The 22,500-nt window shown below is 37.3% G+C and overlaps 2 protein-coding genes across 3 annotated transcripts in view; one reads left to right on the plus strand and one right to left on the minus strand.

The window, feature by feature from the left end:
- Positions 1–20,207, minus strand: part of LOC137992481 (uncharacterized) — a 55,613-nt gene extending 35,406 nt beyond the window's left edge. The window contains exons 1-10 of one of the 2 annotated variants that reach the window (XM_068837836.1): positions 19,860–20,207; positions 14,478–14,555; positions 13,526–13,639; positions 9,873–9,929; positions 9,246–9,324; positions 8,976–9,115; positions 5,955–6,043; positions 4,419–4,544; positions 2,828–2,900; positions 274–373 (exon numbers count right to left, since the gene is read on the minus strand). In XM_068837836.1, the coding sequence (XP_068693937.1) occupies positions 274–373; positions 2,828–2,900; positions 4,419–4,544; positions 5,955–6,043; positions 8,976–9,115; positions 9,246–9,324; positions 9,873–9,929; positions 13,526–13,639; positions 14,478–14,555; positions 19,860–19,931 (928 nt within the window). In that variant the 5' untranslated portion in view covers positions 19,932–20,207. The remainder of the gene's footprint in view (positions 1–273; positions 374–2,827; positions 2,901–4,418; positions 4,545–5,954; positions 6,044–8,975; positions 9,116–9,245; positions 9,325–9,872; positions 9,930–13,525; positions 13,640–14,477; positions 14,556–19,859) is intronic. The other variant, XM_068837835.1, reaches the window with a different exon arrangement.
- LOC137992480 (ubiquitin-like modifier-activating enzyme 6) overlaps positions 17,006–22,500 on the plus strand; it is a 55,681-nt gene continuing 50,186 nt past the window's right edge. Inside the window, exon 1 of the mRNA XM_068837833.1 lies at positions 17,006–17,099. The gene's annotated coding sequence lies outside the window, so the exon portion shown is untranslated. The remainder of the gene's footprint in view (positions 17,100–22,500) is intronic.

Raw genomic sequence — 22,500 nt, forward strand, 5'->3', positions numbered from 1 at the left:
ACTCTTTGTTTCTCTCCCCAAATTTTGCATAAGCATTGTTTCCAGTTTCTCTTGAGACTTACATTGGTCCCAATTAGAGAAAACAAAAACAATGCTTATGCAGAATTTGGTATTTTCCGAAGTGGCACATTACTTTATTGCACAATTAAAACATTTGCCTTGGCTAATAAGGAATACGGCAACTACCAGTATTTATGGTACCCTAAGCACAAATTACAGTGTGTGAAATCATACATTGTATACATTGAACAGGTGATTAACTGATACACGTACCTTGTTTTTCCTCACAAATTACTGGTAACAAAGTGATGTCTTTTTCTTGGGTTTTTACAAAGTAGTTCATTAACATTACCAGATTTGGGAAAGGTTTATCCTATGGAAAAAAAAAAAATGGTCTGCCAAAAGATTTACAGCATTACAGCTATACCACAGTTGAAAGACAGGATGCAAAACTACAGTATGCAAGCCTCTTTTGCAGGTGTCTAAAGGAGACAATGTTATTGCTTAAATTGTCCATGCAGATTTAAGTGCAAAGATCACTTCTTCATTTTGTCTAAAACCTGCCCTTCAAGTATACATTTATTTCATTATTACCCGGACTGTACTGCTACAAAGGAACACAAGGGCCTGCACAAGGTTCTACAACTAATAGTAAGTTCCAAGCAATACATAACCACAGATCAAAATTTTTGAATAAGCATGGAAAAAGTGGGTGCTATACTATAGCAGGGCTCAAAGTTAGCGACCTAATGGTCGCACATGCAACTAAATTTTTGGTTGTGCGCCTAAAAAATCATGTGTGGTTGCACTTGCGCGCCTTAAAAGCTCAAGTACAGTGCGATTGAATTTTTTGTCTAGTTTCTCACCTGACTATACTTGCGTACTCCAAGTGGTACGTCACGAAACAAAAACATCAATCAACAGATATACATAACAAAATCTGGCCTTAAATAATAAAGTTAAATTATTTTCCTTTCGTCAGTGTGTTTGTTTGTGTTTGTTTGCCATCAGTTTTCTCAACAAATTCCCCCAACGCCGGTGAAGGTCCATTTTTCCCATTGATGTTTCATTCCATCTCATACTCTTCTGTTTTGTTAAAACTCCGCTGACACATGCAAATGAAAACTACAAATAAAGCACATGCTTATTGTGATAATGGATGGTCAAGAGAGGGTCAAAAATATGGGCCTTTTTCTCCAAGTTAAAAAAATTATTAAAAAAGTGAATTACATCCCACTTAAGTCATCGCGCTTGTATTGTCTTGTATCCAATAATTTTCTTGTAAAGAGCCAGCCTTCACATTCTACAAAAGCGAGTAAATCTGCCTCGAATGATACTGCATCACTATACCAGTCCGCGATAATGCCAACGAGCAAGAAAAGAAAAATATACAAATTTCAAAAAGGGGGGTTAAACGAATTCGAGTAATGCAGTGCATCCACTTCATCCATAGTCAATGGTTCCCTGCTAGCAGAGGTCCCTTTTCGTTTTGTGTTCGCTGGGTTGTAGAGTACAGCCGAAGAGAACTCTGCCATGGGTCGAAAGCATGTGCGGCGGGTACTTAGCGATCGAATCCTCATGTCATGCTTCATGTTGTGTAGGCTCACTTAACAACAGCAGAATTACTGTAAAGGAATGCGCGAGACATGGCTGCCTATGACATCAACGTCAAATGCGCAGAATTTATTTGCTATTTGCGACAGCATAAAGTCTCACCTTGGTGACCGGATGGAATCATCGAATTACGCGTCTATTATTAATTACGAAGTTGTGTGTCTATTCCGGTTTTCAAGTACACTTTCTTTGGTTACAAGTGTACATTGAAAAGGAAATACATGATGGAAGCTTTTCTGTTATTTTGAATGTACTTTAACATGATAACATGTAATAATACTTTGTTGTTGAAATTGAGAGGTCAAGTTGAATTAAAAACCACAAGAATTTTATCGCTGTCTCAAACGAAAAGTAAGTCAGCCTTACTAGTTAAAACAACAAACACGGGATTAAAATAAAATACAAAAAGGTGAAGATGACATAATAATGTCTTAAGTTCTGCTTTTCTGTTGGAACAGGTGTTCCTAGTATTTTAAGCTGTGCTACTAATGTTTTCTGCTGTGCACCTAAAATTTTGGCAGTGCACCTAGAAATATGCAATTGGTAGCACAAGAGCTTCCAAAGCCAAAAATAAACTTTGAGCCCTGTATAGGATAAAAGAAATGAGGAAAATAAATTCTTACAGACGTCAGGCATGGCAGTTATTGCATTGGACTTCCAAAATTCACTTCAGACCCCTTGGGCCATTCTATTGTTCTGATTGGCGACCAGTCAGCTCTGCAGATGGTTGAGCTTTAGACTTAACATGGAGCAGGATATGGGTGTTAACTCTGACTGGATCAACACTTAAAATAACTGAGAAAAGAGGTGCTGCTCTCACATGGATAACAGCAAATTGATTAGACTTGCTAGTCTTCTTCCGACAAAACCAAAGTGCTGGTGTATGTAATTTAAATCCTACTGATAAATTGGATGAGTAACAGAGGTTTCAATAACTACGGAGTGAAATATAATGAAAACAATAACCATTTTCATTAGGGGGCTGGAAATGGTGAAATAGGCAGTGTGGATCACAGCTCAAAGTCAAACACAAGAGCATGGTCTTAGCTAAACAAACGGTTTAAAGAGGCCCTATAAGTGGTGGTAGACCGCTGGTAACTGGCTTTTATTAGAACATATGATGAATAAGACACTTTCAAATGGATAAAATGGACACACTACTTAAACTTTAGAAATGGCAAAAGCTTATGTAGTGATTTAATCTGCCACCAACCTCGTGTTGTTTAATAACAAGGTTCCCATCAGGTAATGTCTCTATTTTGTGGTGGCGACATCTGTCTCTGTGTCTACAATATAAAAGAAGGGGGAAAAAAGAAAGAAAAAGGTTATTACAATAATTATTAGACTTTCGAAAAGTCCTTCGTCTAGATACACGCGCCAAAACATTTTCTCCTGGGATTATCGTGAGGTCGACTTGTGGCAAGTCTAAATAATTATTGGCAGCTCTTGAAATTTTCCGAAACAACTTAAGGTGGTTTCTCAGGAATCATTCAACGCTAACAATGCCACAAAATATATCTGGAAGAAGTGCAATAATCAAGTTAGGTACATGTACAGTGTGCATGAAAGTGACCTTCGTTTGAAATAAAAAATGTTTGCTTTTCTTACTGTAATATATTTATAAAGAACAAAACTACCTACATGTACATACATGTATGTATTAAAAGCAGCTATACACCTTATCCCAAAATGGCCGCCATTCTAGTATTCTTTTGTTTCCATGCAAATTGGCCCTTATGACCTCGCTTTCAAATGTAAAATTCTAACCGCTTACTAACCGAGCGCGAGGGCCGTACTGGGGAATATTGGCCCGAGGTCATGGCAGTATGGACCGAGCATGCGAGGTCCGTACTGCCACGACCGAGGACGAATATTCCCCAGTACGGCCCGAGCAAGCTCGGTTAGTACAGTAAGTTGTTCATTATGGCACTCAGTTTCTGATAGTAAAATGCACTTCCGGTGCAATCAATCTTGTTAGCTTTTCATCTTTTAGCTTTTTATTTTTTTAGCTTTTTAATCTTTTTAGCTTCTTCTGGTAGTTTCACTGTGAAGAATGACAATATTCACAGTTTTTTTTTTCGCTGTTTTGGTTGCAAATTATGAATTTGCCGGCTTTGCTCCAAAGCAAAAATACATGGCTTGGACCTTTTCCACGGAAATGGTCCATACTGCAAAATCCCGACTGAGAAAGAACCAATCAAAGTGCTGCGATTTGCCCAAGACTGGCTTTGCCATATAATAAAAAAGAATATTTAACCTTGAATGAGGCCAAAAGTACCAATTTGCATGGAAACAAAAGAATACTAAATGGCGGCCATTTTGGAAAAGAGGCCGGTGTATAAAAGCTTTTGGACTTGAAGTAACATGTGATAATTTGCGAGGAACATTAATTAATTGCTCCTGCCCATATTTCTTGCTTTCCTTAAATTATTCTGTAAGGTTGATTAAAAGTTTTTTAAAATATATTTTAAATATTTTGGTCCTAGGGCTAGTGCAACATGGAAGTTGCTGTGGAAATACAGCAATTGAGTAACTTTGTTTCCGGAGTACCGGTTTATAATAAATAAAAAAATCATCTGAACTTGCTTGAGCATTTCATGATTTATGGCCACTCATGACGATTTGAAAGTTCTCAAATTGCACTGGCCACAATTTTGAGAAATTCCAAACATCATTCAGGCCCATAATTCCCAGAAGTACACAGCCTCATGTTCACACCATTTTCTACAGTTATTTGTAAGGATTACAGTATAATTACTACTTTCCTTGCAAATAATAATATTATTATTACAATGATAACTCACTTTAGTGAAAGAGTGTAAGCTCCAGGTTTGTTAACAGACTCACTATCACGGACTAAATATCTTCCTGCTCCACATTTCTGCAGCATTTCTTCTGATTGTTCTCTTGTTAACTTGCCAAAATACCAGCTGCAAAAATGGCAAGACTGGTTACCAGTATTCTCAGCAAGTGCTGTTTACTTATCAAGTTAAACCAGGGTGTTATGTTTTTTATTTCATTATAAGGCATACATGTAGTCTAATAATAATTTTATTGTCACATGAAAGTACGTGTAACATGTGTCACAACAATTACCGGTAATTTTAGTTTTCATTGGATTTCAAGAACCCTATTAATTAAGAGGCCACCAAATCTCTAAAATTTGACCAATATAAAGATTCATTTAAAACTGCACAAGTCAACAGGGTGGCAAGAGTTATCAATCAAAATTGCTGAACATTCTTTTGACAATCTTTGTTGGACAGCCAACATACAAAGTCATTATATTCTGGAGACAACACTCAGAGCTGTGAAAACTAAGGAAGATGCCCCTTGATATACATGGACACCAGAGCTAGAGAACATGGATCTTGATAATAATATTATTATAAATAGTAATGTAATTTTCACTACCACCCATAAGAATGGTTTTTTGATGTAAAAAACAGGCCTTCTGATATTATGCAACGGTGCGACTTCGCACAATCGACCTCAAATCGTATCCGATCGCACAATTCACAAAAAATCACATGATTCAGAAAAGAATGCACAAAATTCATAAAATAAAACATAAATCAACAAGTTTCTCAGGGGTTCCTGCATAAATATGCCATTTTTAAGATGATTTACCTTGGAAAACGGCTAAAAAGCCTTTGTTACCTTCAATTTTGTAAATATTCAAAGTTCAAGGCATTATTTTGCATGTGGGGGGCCTGGTACAAGTCTCATTCTTAAAGAGTCGCCAATTGGTGTAACACAAACACGCCCTTTGTTCAAATTAGCAAATTTGTTCAGAAATATAATACTGAACACAAAAACAAAGTGTAAGAAGCTAGTCGTAGCATACAGGAATATTAATAATATTATTGATCATTCATTTGGCATGTTAGCTGTGTCCTTTCAACTTTTAACGTGGTGCACCAATAGTGCAGAAGACCTCATTTTTTTTACTTGTCCCAACTAATGTCGATCAAGATTCAAAATTACTGTTCCCTTAACCGGTATGTTCAAAATATCTTTAGGGCAGTAAAAACGTGTTTTTTTTATCCTGAAACCTTAAAAAACAAGCTTAAAATTGCTCAGAAAAAAATCGGATAATTTACAATATTTGTCACATAATTGGCCTTTCTAATCGCAAAATCTGCCCTGCAAATTTTGCACAATTTGCATTTTTTCATCGCACCCTATCAGAAGGCCTGAAAAAAAGACTTTGAATCCAACAATTTAATGCTTTACTAGTCAATGGAAGCCATCTTCAAGAATGAAAGAGTTTTAAAATTGAAAAATAAAAGAAACAGTCTGTGAGAGGATGCTTGTATGTACACTGTACATGTACTTACGCAGGCTTTTCATCAGGAAAGGTATCATAAAAAGGTTCTGAAGGTTCTGGTGATGCTTCTATTCCATCCGACACAGGCTGGCGGTCTTTCTGTCATAAACATAACCATAAAATAATGTGAATGTGTTGCCACATCTACAAACACAACCGACAATGAATGATATAACTTGCAGTGTCTGATCTAGATAGAGCTACCTAATAGTATATTTATAATTAAACATGAGGCCAGACAATGCCATCATAAACGTCAGTGCACACCATTCTCTACATCTTTTCCAAGGTTGCAAACAGGGTGTGATTTCTTTATTGTCCACATGGCTTCGTATTTTTTTTGCTGTGAGATAGGTGACTGCAGTTACCCTAATACATAGTTCTTGTAGTACTATTATAGTTCTCCTCGGAGAACAATAGACTAGACAACCAACTGCAGGCGTCATTACTGAGGCACCACATACTTTGCCATTACAGCAAAAACCTTTGTATATGGACCCAAATTTAAAGAATCACTCACACACTCCATTATTCACAAAGCATTCATTTTTCTTAAAAAAGGAACTCGAAAAAATAACCAAAATAGTCTAATTTAACAACAACATAAAGAGCATTTATATAAGAACATTTTTGTAACACCAATCCCTTTTCATTAAGTATCAGAACACAGTCCAATCTGCCATGATCCTTAATTCCTACACTTGCCAAGTTCTCTCCTCCCCAAAAGCTCCTAGTTACCGTGCTGGGTTTTAATGATGCATAAGAGCCCCCATGAAGTCAACATTGAATGGAGAGAGTGGGGATCATCATAGATTTTACTCTGTCAAATGCCAGACAATCTTACTTGTCAATGTGGGCCAGTTTAGGGGTAAGAGGGTTAATAGCTTACCGTTACGGTACTTATTTGGCTACAAGCCGAGCTTGGCTATAAGCCGAGACCGCAAACTTGTTACACAAAAAATCAACTTGATCAACACAAGTTGTAAATGCATAATACTTCGCTATAAGCCCAGAACCATTTTGGGTCTTGATGTTTATTATTGATCATGGAATTTTTGGTAAAATTTATAAAAACTGACATTGACTGAAAAACTATACTCAAAGCAATAAAATGAACGCAAAAGATTAGAAACAAACAAGCTATGTGATCGTGATCGAGGTGACGAATATTATTAAAACAATTGCTGACCTCACTGAAAACATGTCTTTGTACAAGTGAAGCATTTTATAAAAAGCCATTCGACTGAAAACCTTGCAACCTCGCCTCTAAACTTAAAATAGTCGTTGAAGCAGAAGCTGTAAAAAATAACTCCGAGATCGCTAGAGAATACGGCATAAGCAAGTCGATCGTCCATCACACGAGGAAAGATCAAGCAAATCTCTTCAACGGGGAGGTTAATGGGGAGAATATCGGGGAGTGCATCCCGAGCTTGATCAATGACTGTTGGAGTGGCTTTCAAAGCAAAGAGGTAAAGGTAAGATTTTCCCTTTAATGCGTACGTCTGGCATTAGACAGAGTAAAATCTACATGTATTGAGTCTCACTCCCAGGAGTCAATAGGTTAAAGGCGACAGTTTTTGAGTCACGGATGTAGGTGTTGTTGACCCTCTGACTCCCCATGTAAAATCACCTGGTATTGGAGTAAAATCTGTTAAGTCTCACTCCCACAAGTCAATGAGTTATTTTACAATGACTGCAAAATTCTTGCATGCTCATTGGCTAATTTTTATTGTCAATAACCAGACAGACACATAAATTCATAATTTATGCAAAATAGACACAATATTGGTGGTGTCAGCTTGAAGAAAATTGAAGTTTTTCGCATTTTTGTCTTGCGCTCTTCTGGTGTTTTGACTTAATTTTGATTCCTCTGCCTTTTTGCTATAATTGTAAAAAACAAACTGATGTCAGTTTTTCATGCGTCTGTCCTGTTATTGACAATGAATTTTGTCATAACATTGTCAAAGTACTGTAGTCTGCGGATCCACTCGGCTATCGCCTCATGGATCCACAGCTACTTTGACATAACAGGAACAAAATAAAATAATAATTACGTAATCTTTGTTCTATTTTAGCAACAAGTCATAATGGTTTTTGGCAAATATTATAGGGTCAACTGTATTAGTTATTGTACAGAAAATGCACTAAACGAGTACAAATATACCATGATATTGTACAGTTTGTTACTGTACATACACTTGGTTATTGCACAGTAGAGAACCAGTTTGACTAGTTTAGGTGATGACATTTGCCCCGTTCTCAGTTGTTTACAATTCACTTGCCAAAAATTTAGTGCACTTGGTAAGATGTTTGGTGTGTAGTATCGCTGAGTATTCCTAAAAATTGTAAAAATACTCCACGATACTACACATCAAAACAAGACTGATAAGATACATTAACCAATTACTGCACTAAGAGGACCGGACCTCTGGCATGGCTGTAGTTTGATGTTATGAGTAAGCAAGTCAGCAAACACCTAGGGCCTATTTACATGAGGCGAGTCAGCCTGGTTAGGGGGCCCTGTAAACGGGTGATTCCAGTAAGGTCTACCGGGATGAATTTCAGGAATTTGTTTATGTGCCTTGTAACCATCAAAGTCATGCAAAGGGTAACTGGTAAGTTTTCTTGTTTTGGTATGAAATGAAGGGTCATTTTAGCCCTAGCAATAATGGAATGGCATTTTAAAACAAAAGATGCAAAAATAATCCTGTAATCTGGCTGCGTTTTCATGGCAACCCATTCATCATGACAATTTTTCATCCTGGCACACCAGGCTGGACCATTCATATGAGAATTTTTCAGCCCAGCTTGCCAAGATCTCGGCAGCTCAGACTGGGATCTTGGCAAGTAGGCCGGCCCGCAATGAAGTGAGATTTTACCAAAGAAAATGGGAATTTAGCTGAGATCTCAGCAAAGCAGGGCAGCCTGCCTAACTGGGCTGGCTTGCCTGACATATACTGTAAACAGGCACTTAAGGAGCAGGTTCCAAAGGATCGACCCACTAATTAATAACAATGATCGCTATCCCTACCTCTCTCTTAGAACTCTTGCTTCGCAACAAGTTTTTACAATGGCTGCCAAATGAATGATGTTTCTTCCCAAACATTTTATGCATTTCCTGATCTGTCACCTCACAGATATCTGGTTTTATAGAACATGTCAAGATGGGAACTAAAGTAGAAAGATGACAAGGAATGGTTCATAATCAAGGTAATTCTTAAAAGTTAACCATTATAATAACATAATAATTATTTTATTTCACTGATAATTGAAGTATTTATGCAACAAGAGGCAAGCAAACCTTCAGAGTATTGGTTGCTGACTTTCTCTTTTTCACCAGTTTCTTCTAAAAGACCTAACTGAGGTGGTGTTGACTTTCCCTAAAAGCAAACAAAATTAATGAAAATTCTCAAATATTTCCTCGAAATATAACTACACGCACTGCATGTGCATGCAATTGTTTTTATGTAGTGGGGAGTACTATACTGAAAGTTCACTACTTGATTAACAAAATACAAACCAACTTTGAATTGAATTGCATCCTGTTGTCAATAGACTTGCCACAAGTCGACCTCACGATAATCCCAGGAGTAAATATGTTTTTGAGCGAATCGTGATTTAGATGAGCGGTGTATTTAGACGAAGGACTTTTCGAAAGTCTATGTTGTCAATTGAGAACTTTCAGTGGAGGAAAACAAGGACATAAGTGAAAATGCATGCAGGTATACACACATCTTTTGATGTTAATAATATTGAAAGTAAGAAGATACTAAAATACTAACAAATTGATTCAAATACGAACAATAAGATGATTGTTCTTGGAATAATGCATGAAATTAATTTATACAGAAAACTATAGTTTAACTGCATCCATGCGTAGGCATGCTCTCAAACAGTCGATCCAACTCAGACTTAACGCCAAAAATACCTTAGCAGCAAGCCTCAATGAGTGAATCCACTGGAGACGTAGAGGCTCAGAACCAACCTGCAAACATCAAAATAATACAAGTTACCGTAAGTTTACAAAAGTGATTCAGAAATTTAATAAATAAATATGTCACAGTTGGTGATGTCAAAAGTAGGATAATAACTATTATTAGTTCTGTCATGAGACAAACAACCAGTGCTGCTAACTACATATACAGTGTAATCTTGAGATTTTTCTTAATAACAGATTTCTCTAAAAGTTGAAATAATCTTTTAAGGTGGCTGAAATATGAGTTTCACTACTTTTAAGAGTTGTCATTACAACACTGTATCACATAACAGCAATGCTATGGTACCATATGAAATGCCAACAAGATGCTTTTTTAAGTGTTTACTCGGAATACCATGTGCCGCAGAAGTAGGGTGATACATTTTGGAAAAGGTAGTTTTTGTGACTACTGCGCATGCGCGTAGTCACTATTGCCATCGCGTTAGTTTTCCAAAAATGACTATGTAACACTAGAATACACTTCGGAGCCAATCCGCATACAAAGATTACCAAAGTTCGGACTCTGCAAACAGTACAATGATTCGCCGATAGTTCGCGAGGACAAACAAAATGTTCAGGTGCCCCAGGTTCACAGATGATGATCTGTGAAGAATACGGTTCTGTAATTTGAAGTGAAATTTTCATTCTTAGAGCAGTTACTTCTCGTAGCTTTCGTATTTTTTTCCAACCGAGACCGTTTGCGCGTTTAATGAAGCCGCTGAAGGAACGCAAAAGCCCTTAAAGGAAAAACATTTTTAGCAATATTGATCCCGTTTTAGAGATAAACAAAGCTTTGAAGTACTAGCACGTAATAGTCAAACTATAGATGGTTTCGCAGTGAGATCATCATATATTAGCAAGGTCTTCTGAATTGTTATCTATAGGAGGTTAAATATGCCAGAGAAATAAATGTTTTTCCAAGTTTCCAGTTCCGTGACGTCTTAAGTTTCGAAAATACAGTATTTTGAACTTCATATTTTAAATTGTCACATTAAGCAGTTTACGTGACACTGTGGTACCAAGCTATTTGATTGAAAAAATGTCTATCACTATGAGTCTCAGCAGTTTGAGCCTTTCAAGTACATTAGGAGATTTGTTCATACATATGTATTTTATTTCATGAGCGAAAAGTAAGCGCTTTCATGGCAAAGTGAAGTCCAGATGTCGGAGCACTTTGATCCACCACCTACATAAAACTCTGTTGTAATAAAAGTTGTGTGAAACGCTTCGACAAATAGCTCAGAAACGATGTACCCCACAGATCTAAGAATTGGAGAGGTGGTTTCTAAGTTTGTTTCCGGCAACATTCCAAGTTATTGGCCTTTTTCATTGAACGTTTCGAATTTATTTTTTTGTTGCGTGACAGTGAATATGATCTATTGCACGTGAGTTTTTCAATGGTCGAGAAACAATCGAATGAAAGCTGTGGTGAATCAATTCCCACAATTCAGCCACCCCTATTCACATAACAGAATATTTTACTTCTTTTCCCCTTGTCCATCTCCGCAGTAGTCACATGCGCCTCTCGAGCAACTATTTTTTAATTTGCTAAGTACGAAACAAAACAAGTAAATGTTTCTGCAGCTAGTTGCTCATTCATAATAATGTACCAGTGAAAATGTACCAATGTGATAATGTACCAGTGAAAATCGCTTAATGTTTACAATCGCAAATAAATTCAACAGGTGACATAGCTATAGGGGTAGTACGTCTTGGAACAGGTTGTTGGAATGGAAATGTCTATTTTTGCGGGATCTAGTATGTAGCGTGACATCAGATACACTGTAAACTGGTTTCACGTGAAAGAAGCCCACGAGGCAAAGGCGGGTGAATCACAGTGTAGCAACATAGACAACGAGTGAAAAACTATTCTTGTAATTCACATACTTTTTTTTTATGTAAGTGAAAACCGGTATCCAGCTGCAAAGTTTCCAAATTAACAGAGTTGTGAATAACGCGGCCGGTGACCTCCAGCTCTAGATAGCTAACATGCAGATCAAGAAACTGTAGCAATTAATTAAAAGAAAAAAATGACATCGGCGGATGATGTTCATACAAAGAACAGCTGCGGCAGAAAGAAACCAATAATTTTCAGCCATTTATAACATACTGTTGCTGGAGGTTCTGTACTTTCGATTTCGTCATGTTGTCAACAGGCAGGATTAGAGGAAATAATCTTATTCATAACATTTCCAGAAGGCTGAATTCAGCATATTCACGTTTTAGCGTCATTTGCCATCTCGTGGAAGATGCGCTTTCAATCAGCAAACGAAATTAAATGAGTCACACTGAAGCCGCAACGTAGAACCCATCATTTGGTTGCTGCACTGCACGTTATAAACTCCAATTTTCATGGAATTCTCTAAGACGTGAGGCTGTTTCAAGTCTCTCGATATCGGAAATCTTCTCCTTCGCGGCTGTGTTCATTTGTTATTGTTGCAGTTGTTTTTTCACAGAGGGAAGTCAAATTTATTGCTCAGAGGTGTGTAGTACTTTGCTTTTTAATTAGCCAATGAAATCAGCGCCTCGTAATTCTATTGTCGTTTTGCTGCACAGAAAACTAAATTATACCCACATTACAACTCAGATACCTTTCAGGTATTCCAGGTAATTATTGTTTAACAAAAATTAATGTGCCCAAAATTGTGACATGATAGGTTACCATGGCAACATGAAAGCTCTCCAAATACACCTTACATGTATATTTTGTCTTTACTTGCTTATATCTCAAAAATGAACTCGGTGAGCGCCATTTGAGAAAGAACTATCGACAAAGTTTAAACAAATTCTTGGAAGCCAATTCAGGACTACCTTATAAAGTAGCTCTGAAAATATTGGCTCCCAATATTTTTTTAAAATTTTGCTGATAGTTATATTTTAAATTGCTTATTACTATTCTACATTATATGATAACCAAATCAATGCACATGCTCTGATTGGTCAATCAGCCATGTTTTATTGTGCCAGTAAACTCATGGAAAAATCGCCTGTCTTCTGAATTATTATATAAAAGCAATAGACCACAGGTTTCTATGGTTTAATTTATAGACATGATAAACCACTTGGGATGTTGGAAAAACACTCAAAGAATTCATAATAAAATAACTCTCCGGCGGCTCGTGATTTACGAATTCTTCTCGTGTTCTACGAACATCCCGCATGGCTTATGAGCCTATAAACCATAGAAACTTGTGGTCTATTGCTTAAATAAAAAATGGGGGTCACCAACACGTTTATTTTTGAGATATAAGCAAGTAAAGACAAAATACCATATAGGGTGTTTTTGGAGAACTCTCATGTTGCCATGATAATCTATTACGTCAGAATGGTGGGAGCATTTTGTTAAGCAAATTATTATAATAATTGGTGTTTTATGTGGTACCATAACATTGCTGTTACTGTATGTGATACAGTATAGAAGTTATAACCCATCTAATAAGAAGATATCTAAAAGTGGTGAAACTGGTTCTACCACCTCAAGTTATAAGCTTTGTTGTCCTTCTGGGATCATTAAAGAATAACACCAAGCTTTATTACTACATGTAATTTGCTCATTTACTAGTCAAGAATACAATCATGAAAAATGTACATGTATTCAGCCTTACCCTGAATAAATATTTCTTGCCTTGTTCTCCCTTGATTTCAAATTCAAATTTGCCTTTGCTCTTTTTACCACCATTAAAGGTTGAGCTCAGCCCTAAATCCACATGGCCTTTAATCTAGAACAAAATTTCCATATTTAAATAATAATAATACTAATCATCATCATCATCATTATTATTATTGTAGGTTTTTATGGTGCATTTAAAGAATTTTCAATGCACTTACAATGGTCTGATTAATCTACATGAACTATCTACAATAAGAATTTCTAAGAAGAAAAGTTTTCAAATGTTGCTTAAAAATAGAAACAGATTCAGAATACTTGATTTCATTAAGTACAATGTAAACTGTTCCAGATTTTCAGTGCATAATACGAAAATGAGTTAATATATAACAGGAGGAACTTGTAAAAGAAAATCATCAAATGAACAGAGTAAATAAACCAGTTGATATTTGACAAGTGGTGAAGACAAATAAATGCATGCACCAATATTTATAATTTGATCAGATCTTCTTATTCCCGAAACCAAGCGTGCAGAACCATTCTGAACATGTTGCACTTATTCCTTACTAAGGTAGGTCAAAGTATAAACTGTTACGTTACAATAATCCAAGCCCGACATGACAAAAATATAGACCATCATCTTTTTACAAGTTGATCCTTGCTCTGATACTTCCTCAGTCTCCCAATAAATGGAATCACCAGCATGGCAATCCAACAAAGCAAACTTCTGATACCACACACGTTGTGTCGCGACAACCAGTTAACTTTTTTCATGTGTGGTAAACACTATTTGAATGTGAGCATGCATTGACCATAAATGATTCACAAATAAAGTAAAGTGACAAGAGTCAATACTTGTTCAAAATATTGCACAAAAATTCAGTCCCTTGTTAACGGAAAAACAAAAGTTCTGAATAATTATGTGTAATTCACATGCAGTGCTGACTTACATTTTCTGTATTTTGAGTATTTGAATCCTTGAAGAAAAACAGCTGAGATCCACGAACAACAACCCAGTGAATGACCCACTAAAATAAAAAATGAATGAATTTAACAATAAAAATGACCAAGCAGTTTCGTTTGAGGAATAAATTATAATCTGTTTGTTGCCAAAATAAACTTTGCATTTGAATGGTTTTCCCCTTTTGCGCTGAAGACAAAATTCACTTTTCTTTTACTTGTTAATGTTTGATTCCTTTAATTAAGTAGTTTGTCCTACAATGTAAATGTCACCATGTAAATATGTTTTCTGCCTTTAAGTGCTTACAGTGCGACGCGCCTTACCGATGCCACCTAACAAAGTTTTTTAAAACTTATACGCCAATGAGGGTGAGCGAATTTGATTGACAGTCATCCCTCCTCGCAAAGTTCGCACTGTTGTAGTTGAACACTGTTGAATGGGTTGTTTTATTTGACGTATTTACAAGTAATTGTCAAATGTGAAGTTTGTTGGGTGGCCACGATAAGGTGCGTCACATTGTAAGTGGCAGTCATTAATATCTAGTTTAAGTTTAATTTAGATCATAATTTGCAATTAGATTTGTAGAGCGCCAAGTTTGCACATACTAACAGCCATTTCTGAACGATAAACATACAGTCAGTGCTCGAAATTGGCAGTTGTCCGGTCATCCCAGACGACCAGAAAGTTTACCGGGCGACTAGATTTTGGCAAACTGAAAAGGTTGGTTACCTGAAGAAAAGACAAATTATGAACAACCCAGCTAAAAATAGAAAATTAATTTCCCAAGCCTGTCTATGTTAGATAGTAGTGTAAAATTAACAATAATGAATTTGCTGCAGTTGAGCATTTTCCCAAGTTTTGAATATCTGGCGCTTTTACACAAAACTGTTACATAGGAAAATTCAATGTAACCAACATGTAGCTGGCAAAGGATTTTGAAAATGCGACAAAAAAACCCCCAGACTTCCACCAAAAAAAAACACAGGTGCACACTTAGAACTATTGGATACTCAAGCTCCAACATCTCAACATTATACCTGCCAACTTTTTCTGAGATTTAGGCGTGAGATTTTTATCCTGGGAGTGCTGGGATTCTTGAAGACGACACGATCATTTCCGAAGATTCCCGAAGAAGTCTGAAGTCTTCCGAAGAAGTCCGAAGTCTTCCGAAGACGTCCGAAGTCTTCCAAATTTGCATACTGTGACGAAAGCGAAAACAGCCCTCGCATTTCCCAGTCCCAGTCTTAGGACGCGTATAAATGCGAGCCCGCTCCTAGTGCTTTTCACGAGGAAGGTATCGTCATTTATTCATTTTACACATGGTTCTCGTTCCTTACGTGGGTCAGAGTTAACATACCGTAAACATCCATGTATAAGCTGCACTTTTTTTCACAAAATTGAAGCCATAAATCAAGGGTGCAGCTTATCCATGGATACATCTGTGTTTGGAGTATTAAAAATCTTAATTAATATTCATACAACTTCTTAAGATCTCAGTAAAGAAACATAAAAGAAACTGAGAATATGTTGCTGTTGTTCATTGACTTTTTAATGAGTGGTGGCTCCTAAAGGAGCCGACTTTGTGTCTTCGAGTGTTTATCGGCGAATCTTGCTCTCCAAGAGTTCTTTCAAGCGATTAATTTTCACTTTACTCGCGAGGTAAATGGCCGACGGCTTCATTGTCCTTGACCACCTTCTTGGCAAATTTGTCAACTGCATTATCAAGCTCCTGTTCTGCATGAAATTTTTCACCTATTGCGCGTACATCTTTTATAGACGTGGTCATGATACCCAGGCCCTGGCCCAGACTCCTCCCCACATTTAAAGCTTGGCTACTAAGCATTCGTTCGTTTTGTTTCAATATCGAAGGAATTTCAACTTTATGGTGAAACCTTGATTGTTTGTCCTTGTTGGTTTATAGCAATATAACATTACTGGAACATCAAACTTTATTGTATTACATTTTTTTCCAAAATCTGCGCTTCGAAATTCGGGGTGCGGCTTATCTACGGATGCGGCTTATACATGGACGTTTATGGTATTTTGAAATTATGTCAAGCAAGACGGCAACAACTCACATTTTTCAATCAGGCGTGAGAAATTGGCCTGCAAGCGTGAGCCGGCGTGAGATTGCAGTTTTCAACCCGCAGGTGTGAGAGTTGGCAGGTATACAACATGCGTGCATTTAATCGTAAGGGGGTTTCCTATGGGAAACCAAACATTTATCAGGGCAACCAAATTTACGGGTTTACTTGACCGGCTTTTGAGACAGTGAAAACCTGGAATTTTTTAAATTTCAAGCACTGCTTGATGACATCAACTCTCAGCTTTGCAATTAGTTTAATGTGGCACATCAATCTTTGATAGTGGCTCATCAACTTGTCCAACCGTACAGCCAAAAGGTTGGTTCAGTTGACTGACATTCAGACAAAATTTTTGTCCCGCAAAAGTTTGAGCTTTGATTTTTATCCACAGGCTGTTTACTTTGAGTGTAAGTTTTGGATTTCACGGTCCGCCATTACTCATGTTCAGAACTGACCAACTGGACCTCAGAGGGTTGAACTTAGGGAAAAGTGAAAGCCCGAAACTTCTGCGCTGCATATTAATTCAGGTGTGTACAAACGCATTGCATTCTTAAACTAAAGTAAGTCTTTGACATCATTTTCTCCTTGATCCAGTTCTAGATCTCTCAAGATTTTAAAGTGTGTAATGGCGGACCATTAAATAGGAAAAGTTCGGTTAAAATAAACAAAGTGTCTTTTTGAAGTTAAGGCTTACAACTTGAGTCACTTAGTGTTTAGTTAATATAGTTTTGAAATCCAAAAAAAAAAAAGGTTTGACACTTCGATCATAGTACCACTGAAAATTAATAACTGAAGAGAAAGTGCTGCCTTTGCAATTACAAGTGCTGCCTGGAGTCCCTGGTGTTGTGGTAGATCTCTGCAAGCATGTAGTTGCATATGACCTTGCTAGATTAAAGGAATTTTGAGCAAAGGGTACTACAAAAAAATACAGTGAAAAGTTTGGTTATTTGTCAGGAGCTGGATCTTACATGTATGGGACTTTAACTCCTCCGTTTTTCACCAAAAAAGGATGAAACACCAGCTGCTCAGAAGACAAAAGAACAATTAAGCTCATTCGAGCTAAAAAAAATGCAGTGAAATATTCTGCTAGAGCTGATACTGTTCAGCTTTGTTTTCTTGAAGTAAGAATACGTCACATTACCATGCACATTTGCTAGCTACAGACGACTATATTGTAAACATGTTTATCGTCTAATATGTCCTGTTGAAACCATGCCAAATAGTATTTATTGCTCTCCGATGCACAGTCCAAAGTTTATACAAGATCACAAGAGGACAAAGAACTAATATTGCATCATAAAACGTACCACATCAAATTAGCACTAAACAAGGAATAGACACCATCGCCTTTAAAATACTTGATTTTCTGGTCTTGGACTTCCACTTTTGAAAAACTCGATCACGGTAACACTCGATCGTTGCTAAAAATACACCCTTATTAAGTTCTCGTCCTATAAGATACAGTGTCTCCTTCGATTCGTCTTCAGTGTGAGCGTTCCGTATGATTAAGACACCGAAAAATCTTGAGATTTGACAGAAAACTTCATAGTAAGAGATGGCATCAAAGTCCACTGTTCTTGAGTGGAGTTCAAATCTCTTTTATTAAAGCTAGTTAATTATCGGTTGCTCCGGTTTCTAGCGCTACTGTAACAATAGCTTCAAGGATCGACGAAGCGCCGATACTGCAAGTTTTTAAAGATAAATTGTCCGCCGCTAATAATAAAAAATGCAATGCAGAGAGAAAAGATTCAGAACCGAGCGTTACTGAATAACAAATTGATTTAGGTTAATTGACCGTAGGAGAAGGAAATCAACTACAAGGTGTTTTGAAGCTAAAAAAACATGCGGCGGAATTGACATTGCTCATTTGCAATGGAGGCCTTTTTAACACTGTGCAGAAAGATGATTAAGCTGTATCACTAAAACTTGATTTCCATCAACGAAGGTAAGCCAACATGGTATATGCGATAGCATAATTGAAATTCATCATTGGCTTATTGGCAGAGTACCACATAAAATCCAAGATGCCAACATCGATCGGAATTCCAAAGCCAAATTCGAACGGCTCGGAACGAAACGTAAACTTTTACCTTTGCAAACCTTCCAGAATCCTAGACTGCTTGTCAAACAACTTTCCGCGTTACTGACAGCGATTACGATGATGTTTGCTATGCACAAACAGCAAAAAACTTCCGTATGAACTGACCATGTACACGTAATTATTTGCGGGGGAGGGGGGGCATATGACGTCACATTAAACCGGATCGCTGTCTCTCTCCCCTCCAAAACGTTGTGAGAACGATGGAAATGCTCCTTGGAGGAAAATTCTGCACTTAGAAAACTAGGTTAAAATTGATACATCTTGGTTTCGACTCGTCGTTTTTTCCTAAAGTATGAAATTAATACCTTGCTTAGATTATTCATTCATGCAAATTACTCTAACAGAAACTTCACTGGATGTTATAAATATCCGAAATATCTTTGTCATGGATATGACTTAAAGTCTTATATAGCTTCAAACTTATTCATACACCACCGTAAGCAAATCTACGCAAACGCATACGAATACATTATTTTACCGATTTTACCTTTTTATGCTGAAATTTTCAATGTCGTGATCGCCAGTACCCCACGAATGTCGCCGACAAATTTTTGACATTTGGCACGGAATTAACGGAAAACGAGACTTGACCCAAAGAAGACAGATAATATTGCATCTACGATGAGTTAAGCCTGAAAAATGTGGAAGCTGTGACCTCGAATAATCCTTTTTCCTCCCAGTCTAAATAAACCGAACGTGATCCGTGACCTTCTTTTCACAAAGTCTGCCTGAATTGTCAAGATCATCTGATCGCTGTTGCGTGCCGCCAAAATTTCACAAATTCAATGAATCTGTTTATCAACTAACATAGTTTTAACAATGATGAGATACAGCATCGTTAATTAATAAGTAAATATCGGCAAAAAGTATGGTCAGAAGTGGCTCGTGTTTCCTTTGAAAAGCGATAATGTGATCAACATTCAAAAAAGGTGGACAGGTCAATTCACAGATTTGCGCAAAACATAAACTGTAACGATACCCCTAATTTAAGTGCTCGGTAGAAACAGTTAATTAAAGATATTCTTTCCTCTTTCCCCTTGATCAAATTGTGCAAAGACAAAGAGGAATCAAAACTGCTCTTGCGAGGTGCCTAAATTAAAGCCATTTTGACACATTTCAAGTTTTGTCTGGTCGACTGCGCAGTTGAAACAGCCGCATTCTGCACAAACAAAATACATTAAATTACCTTGGCCGATTCTTTAACTTCCAAATAGCCCTCCATGTACTTTTCTCCTCTACGACGTTCTGATGTTTCCATTGGAGAGACAAAAACTTCCTCTTGAGCTGAAATGCTCGTTCATCATGGAACACCGTGACCGCTTCAGTCCAGCGAGCGTAAATTTATGATAAATTAGAAACCACAGTCACATGCGAAACTATTTTGTCAGACTGGATTCGTAAACGTAACCACACTTAACCAGATCAATCATACATCACATCAATTGGTAAAGAGTTCAAGATTGAAATGTTTGAGCTGTTTTTACCACTGTCATATATTGCGTAAAACAAAACAGGAAGTTCATCTAGTGACATTGATAAAAGGGTTTTTTTTTTTTGAAGAAATGCGTATGAAGTAATTGAATAGGTATAAGGTTTTGCAATCCCCAAGATTTGCTCGACTTAGGGATTAAAGATAATCTTTATGAGCTATGTGGCATTCGAAGGAATCGTAAAAGAGACGCAAAAGAGAGCTGATTGCTTTGCTTTGCAAGCGCAGGCATCAATTTACAGGGGGTATGACATGACGTTCTTTTCTGAAATAATCCCAAACATAATCAGCTGGTAAAATTTACAGTATCTTTTATTGTTTTCGCTATGATTACATAAATCACACAAAAAGTGCGAGGATTTGATTGTTGTGAATACAATAGTCCTGGCATGAATTTAATTAATTTAACTCCTTTTGTACAACACAGGTGACCCCTCTGTGGTACTCCAAAGAAACTGCACCCCTATTGACATCGCTCCTCGGTTGCGTGACAAATCCACCTGGGTCATAATGACTCACCGATATAAATAGCAATTTAACAACTGGGGCGTAGCAGTAATGAAGAACGCGGAATCTTCAGAGAGGTTGTACAATGCGCGAGTCAGCGAGCTGTGCGAGCGATGCAGTCAACATGCGAGCCACGCAGTTATTGAAACTAACCGTTTCAAAAGGGGTACTGTTCCCGGGGTACTGTTTATCAGCGTCATTTGAAGTAGACTTAAATACGACTTCGCATGACTGGGGTGGCTTGCCTGAGGCTTGCAAATAGGTAATATTTAAAAGCAGGAAACTTTGAAAAGAGGAATCTTTCAAAGCGGTAATATAATATCTAAAATGAGGACTCTTTAAAACGGGAAGTATTTAAAACCAGCTAGATTTAAAATGGAGGTTCTGTTGAAATATGTTTCCTGTTTTATATTTCAGTCGTGGTGAGTCCCTTGCGCTTTCTTATGGAACATATCGTTGACGTCACCTATTGTTATTAAAGGCTAGGTCACGCTATTTTAGGTAATTTTGTTTAATTGTGTTAATTATGAGCTTTAAACGTCAAATTGGCTGAGCAAGAGTCTTTCATTTGCAAAATCACGGCCTCATAACAACTGAGAATGATTTTCCAGCTGTGTAAATGACATTTTGATAGAGACTGATATAAATTTGAAGAAAGGTGGGCCGACGTTTTTCAAATTTACCCAAATTCAGTCCATTTCAATCCTCTCCAGTTTTGTCCATCCATGTCCCTTCTTGGCTTCCCTGTGTTTTGTTAGAGTTCTTCTATAGTTTTGAACAGTTATTTTGATATTTTATGCAATTCTATGACCATTCGATCAGTGCTGAAATTGCCTAAAATTGCGTGACCCAGCCCCTTTAATGTGCCAGCCAGAGCCTCATTGGCTGTTGAAACAAAGGGTCTTTTGTTCCTGTGACTGGAACAATAGATACATTTCCTGTATCTGTAGCTTTGATTTTGCTAACGCGCATGTTTCTTTTTAATTTTCGCGCATTGTTTTTTGATCTCTTGAGGTAAAAAAAAATCTTCAGAAGAGTGCTTGAAAACGAATCAGAGGGCAGAGCTGAAACAATAGATTCCAACATTTTCAGATCCAGCGAATCACATGTCCGGTACAGAACAATGAAATCGCACCTTGTTTGTTGACCGGGGGAAGCTTCCCTAATTACATGGCGAATTTCAGCCCGGGTTCTGAAAGAAATCCTCTTAAAATGAAAGTGGCGATTACATGGAGATCGGTTTCAGCCCGAGTAGGCTGAAAAAAACCAGGTAATAATCCCCATAATTTTTTCAGCCCGGGCTGCAAATGGAACGTACGTGAGCACGCGCATCTATTGTGTTTTCCCATCTCAGTAAACTATTTCATGGAAACTTGCGTTTTGCGCCCGGGCTGAAATTCATCATGTAATTGTTAAGCTTTCTTTGTATTTATGAAAGTCAAGTAGACTATTGCACGACTGATAAAACAACGCGAAAATGCATTTTAACGAGATTTCGGCTGGCCAATACCAGCCTTCATCAGGTTTATTTGGCAATTTGAAAATCAGTTCACCAAGGGTCTCTACACAGTTTCTGATCATGAACTGTATAAACCATTTAATGTTTGGGTATTTCATTTCTCCAAAGGTGACTTGTCCATTTGTGTTTTAAATAATCCTTTTCATATTCCGATAAACCATTCTACAAAAGACAGTTAGACCAATCCCGTTTATTCTTAACGGTTTACAAGGCTTGTATTTTTGACGGTGACGGCTGCCCAACGTGATATGGCTACTGGATGAACAAACCAAACTTTTTTGTTCGTTCTTTGTATCCCGACACACGCGGTCA

This window comes from Montipora foliosa, chromosome 2 (assembly GCF_036669935.1).
Source record: "Montipora foliosa isolate CH-2021 chromosome 2, ASM3666993v2, whole genome shotgun sequence".
In the NCBI taxonomy this organism is placed as follows: domain Eukaryota; kingdom Metazoa; phylum Cnidaria; class Anthozoa; order Scleractinia; family Acroporidae; genus Montipora; species Montipora foliosa.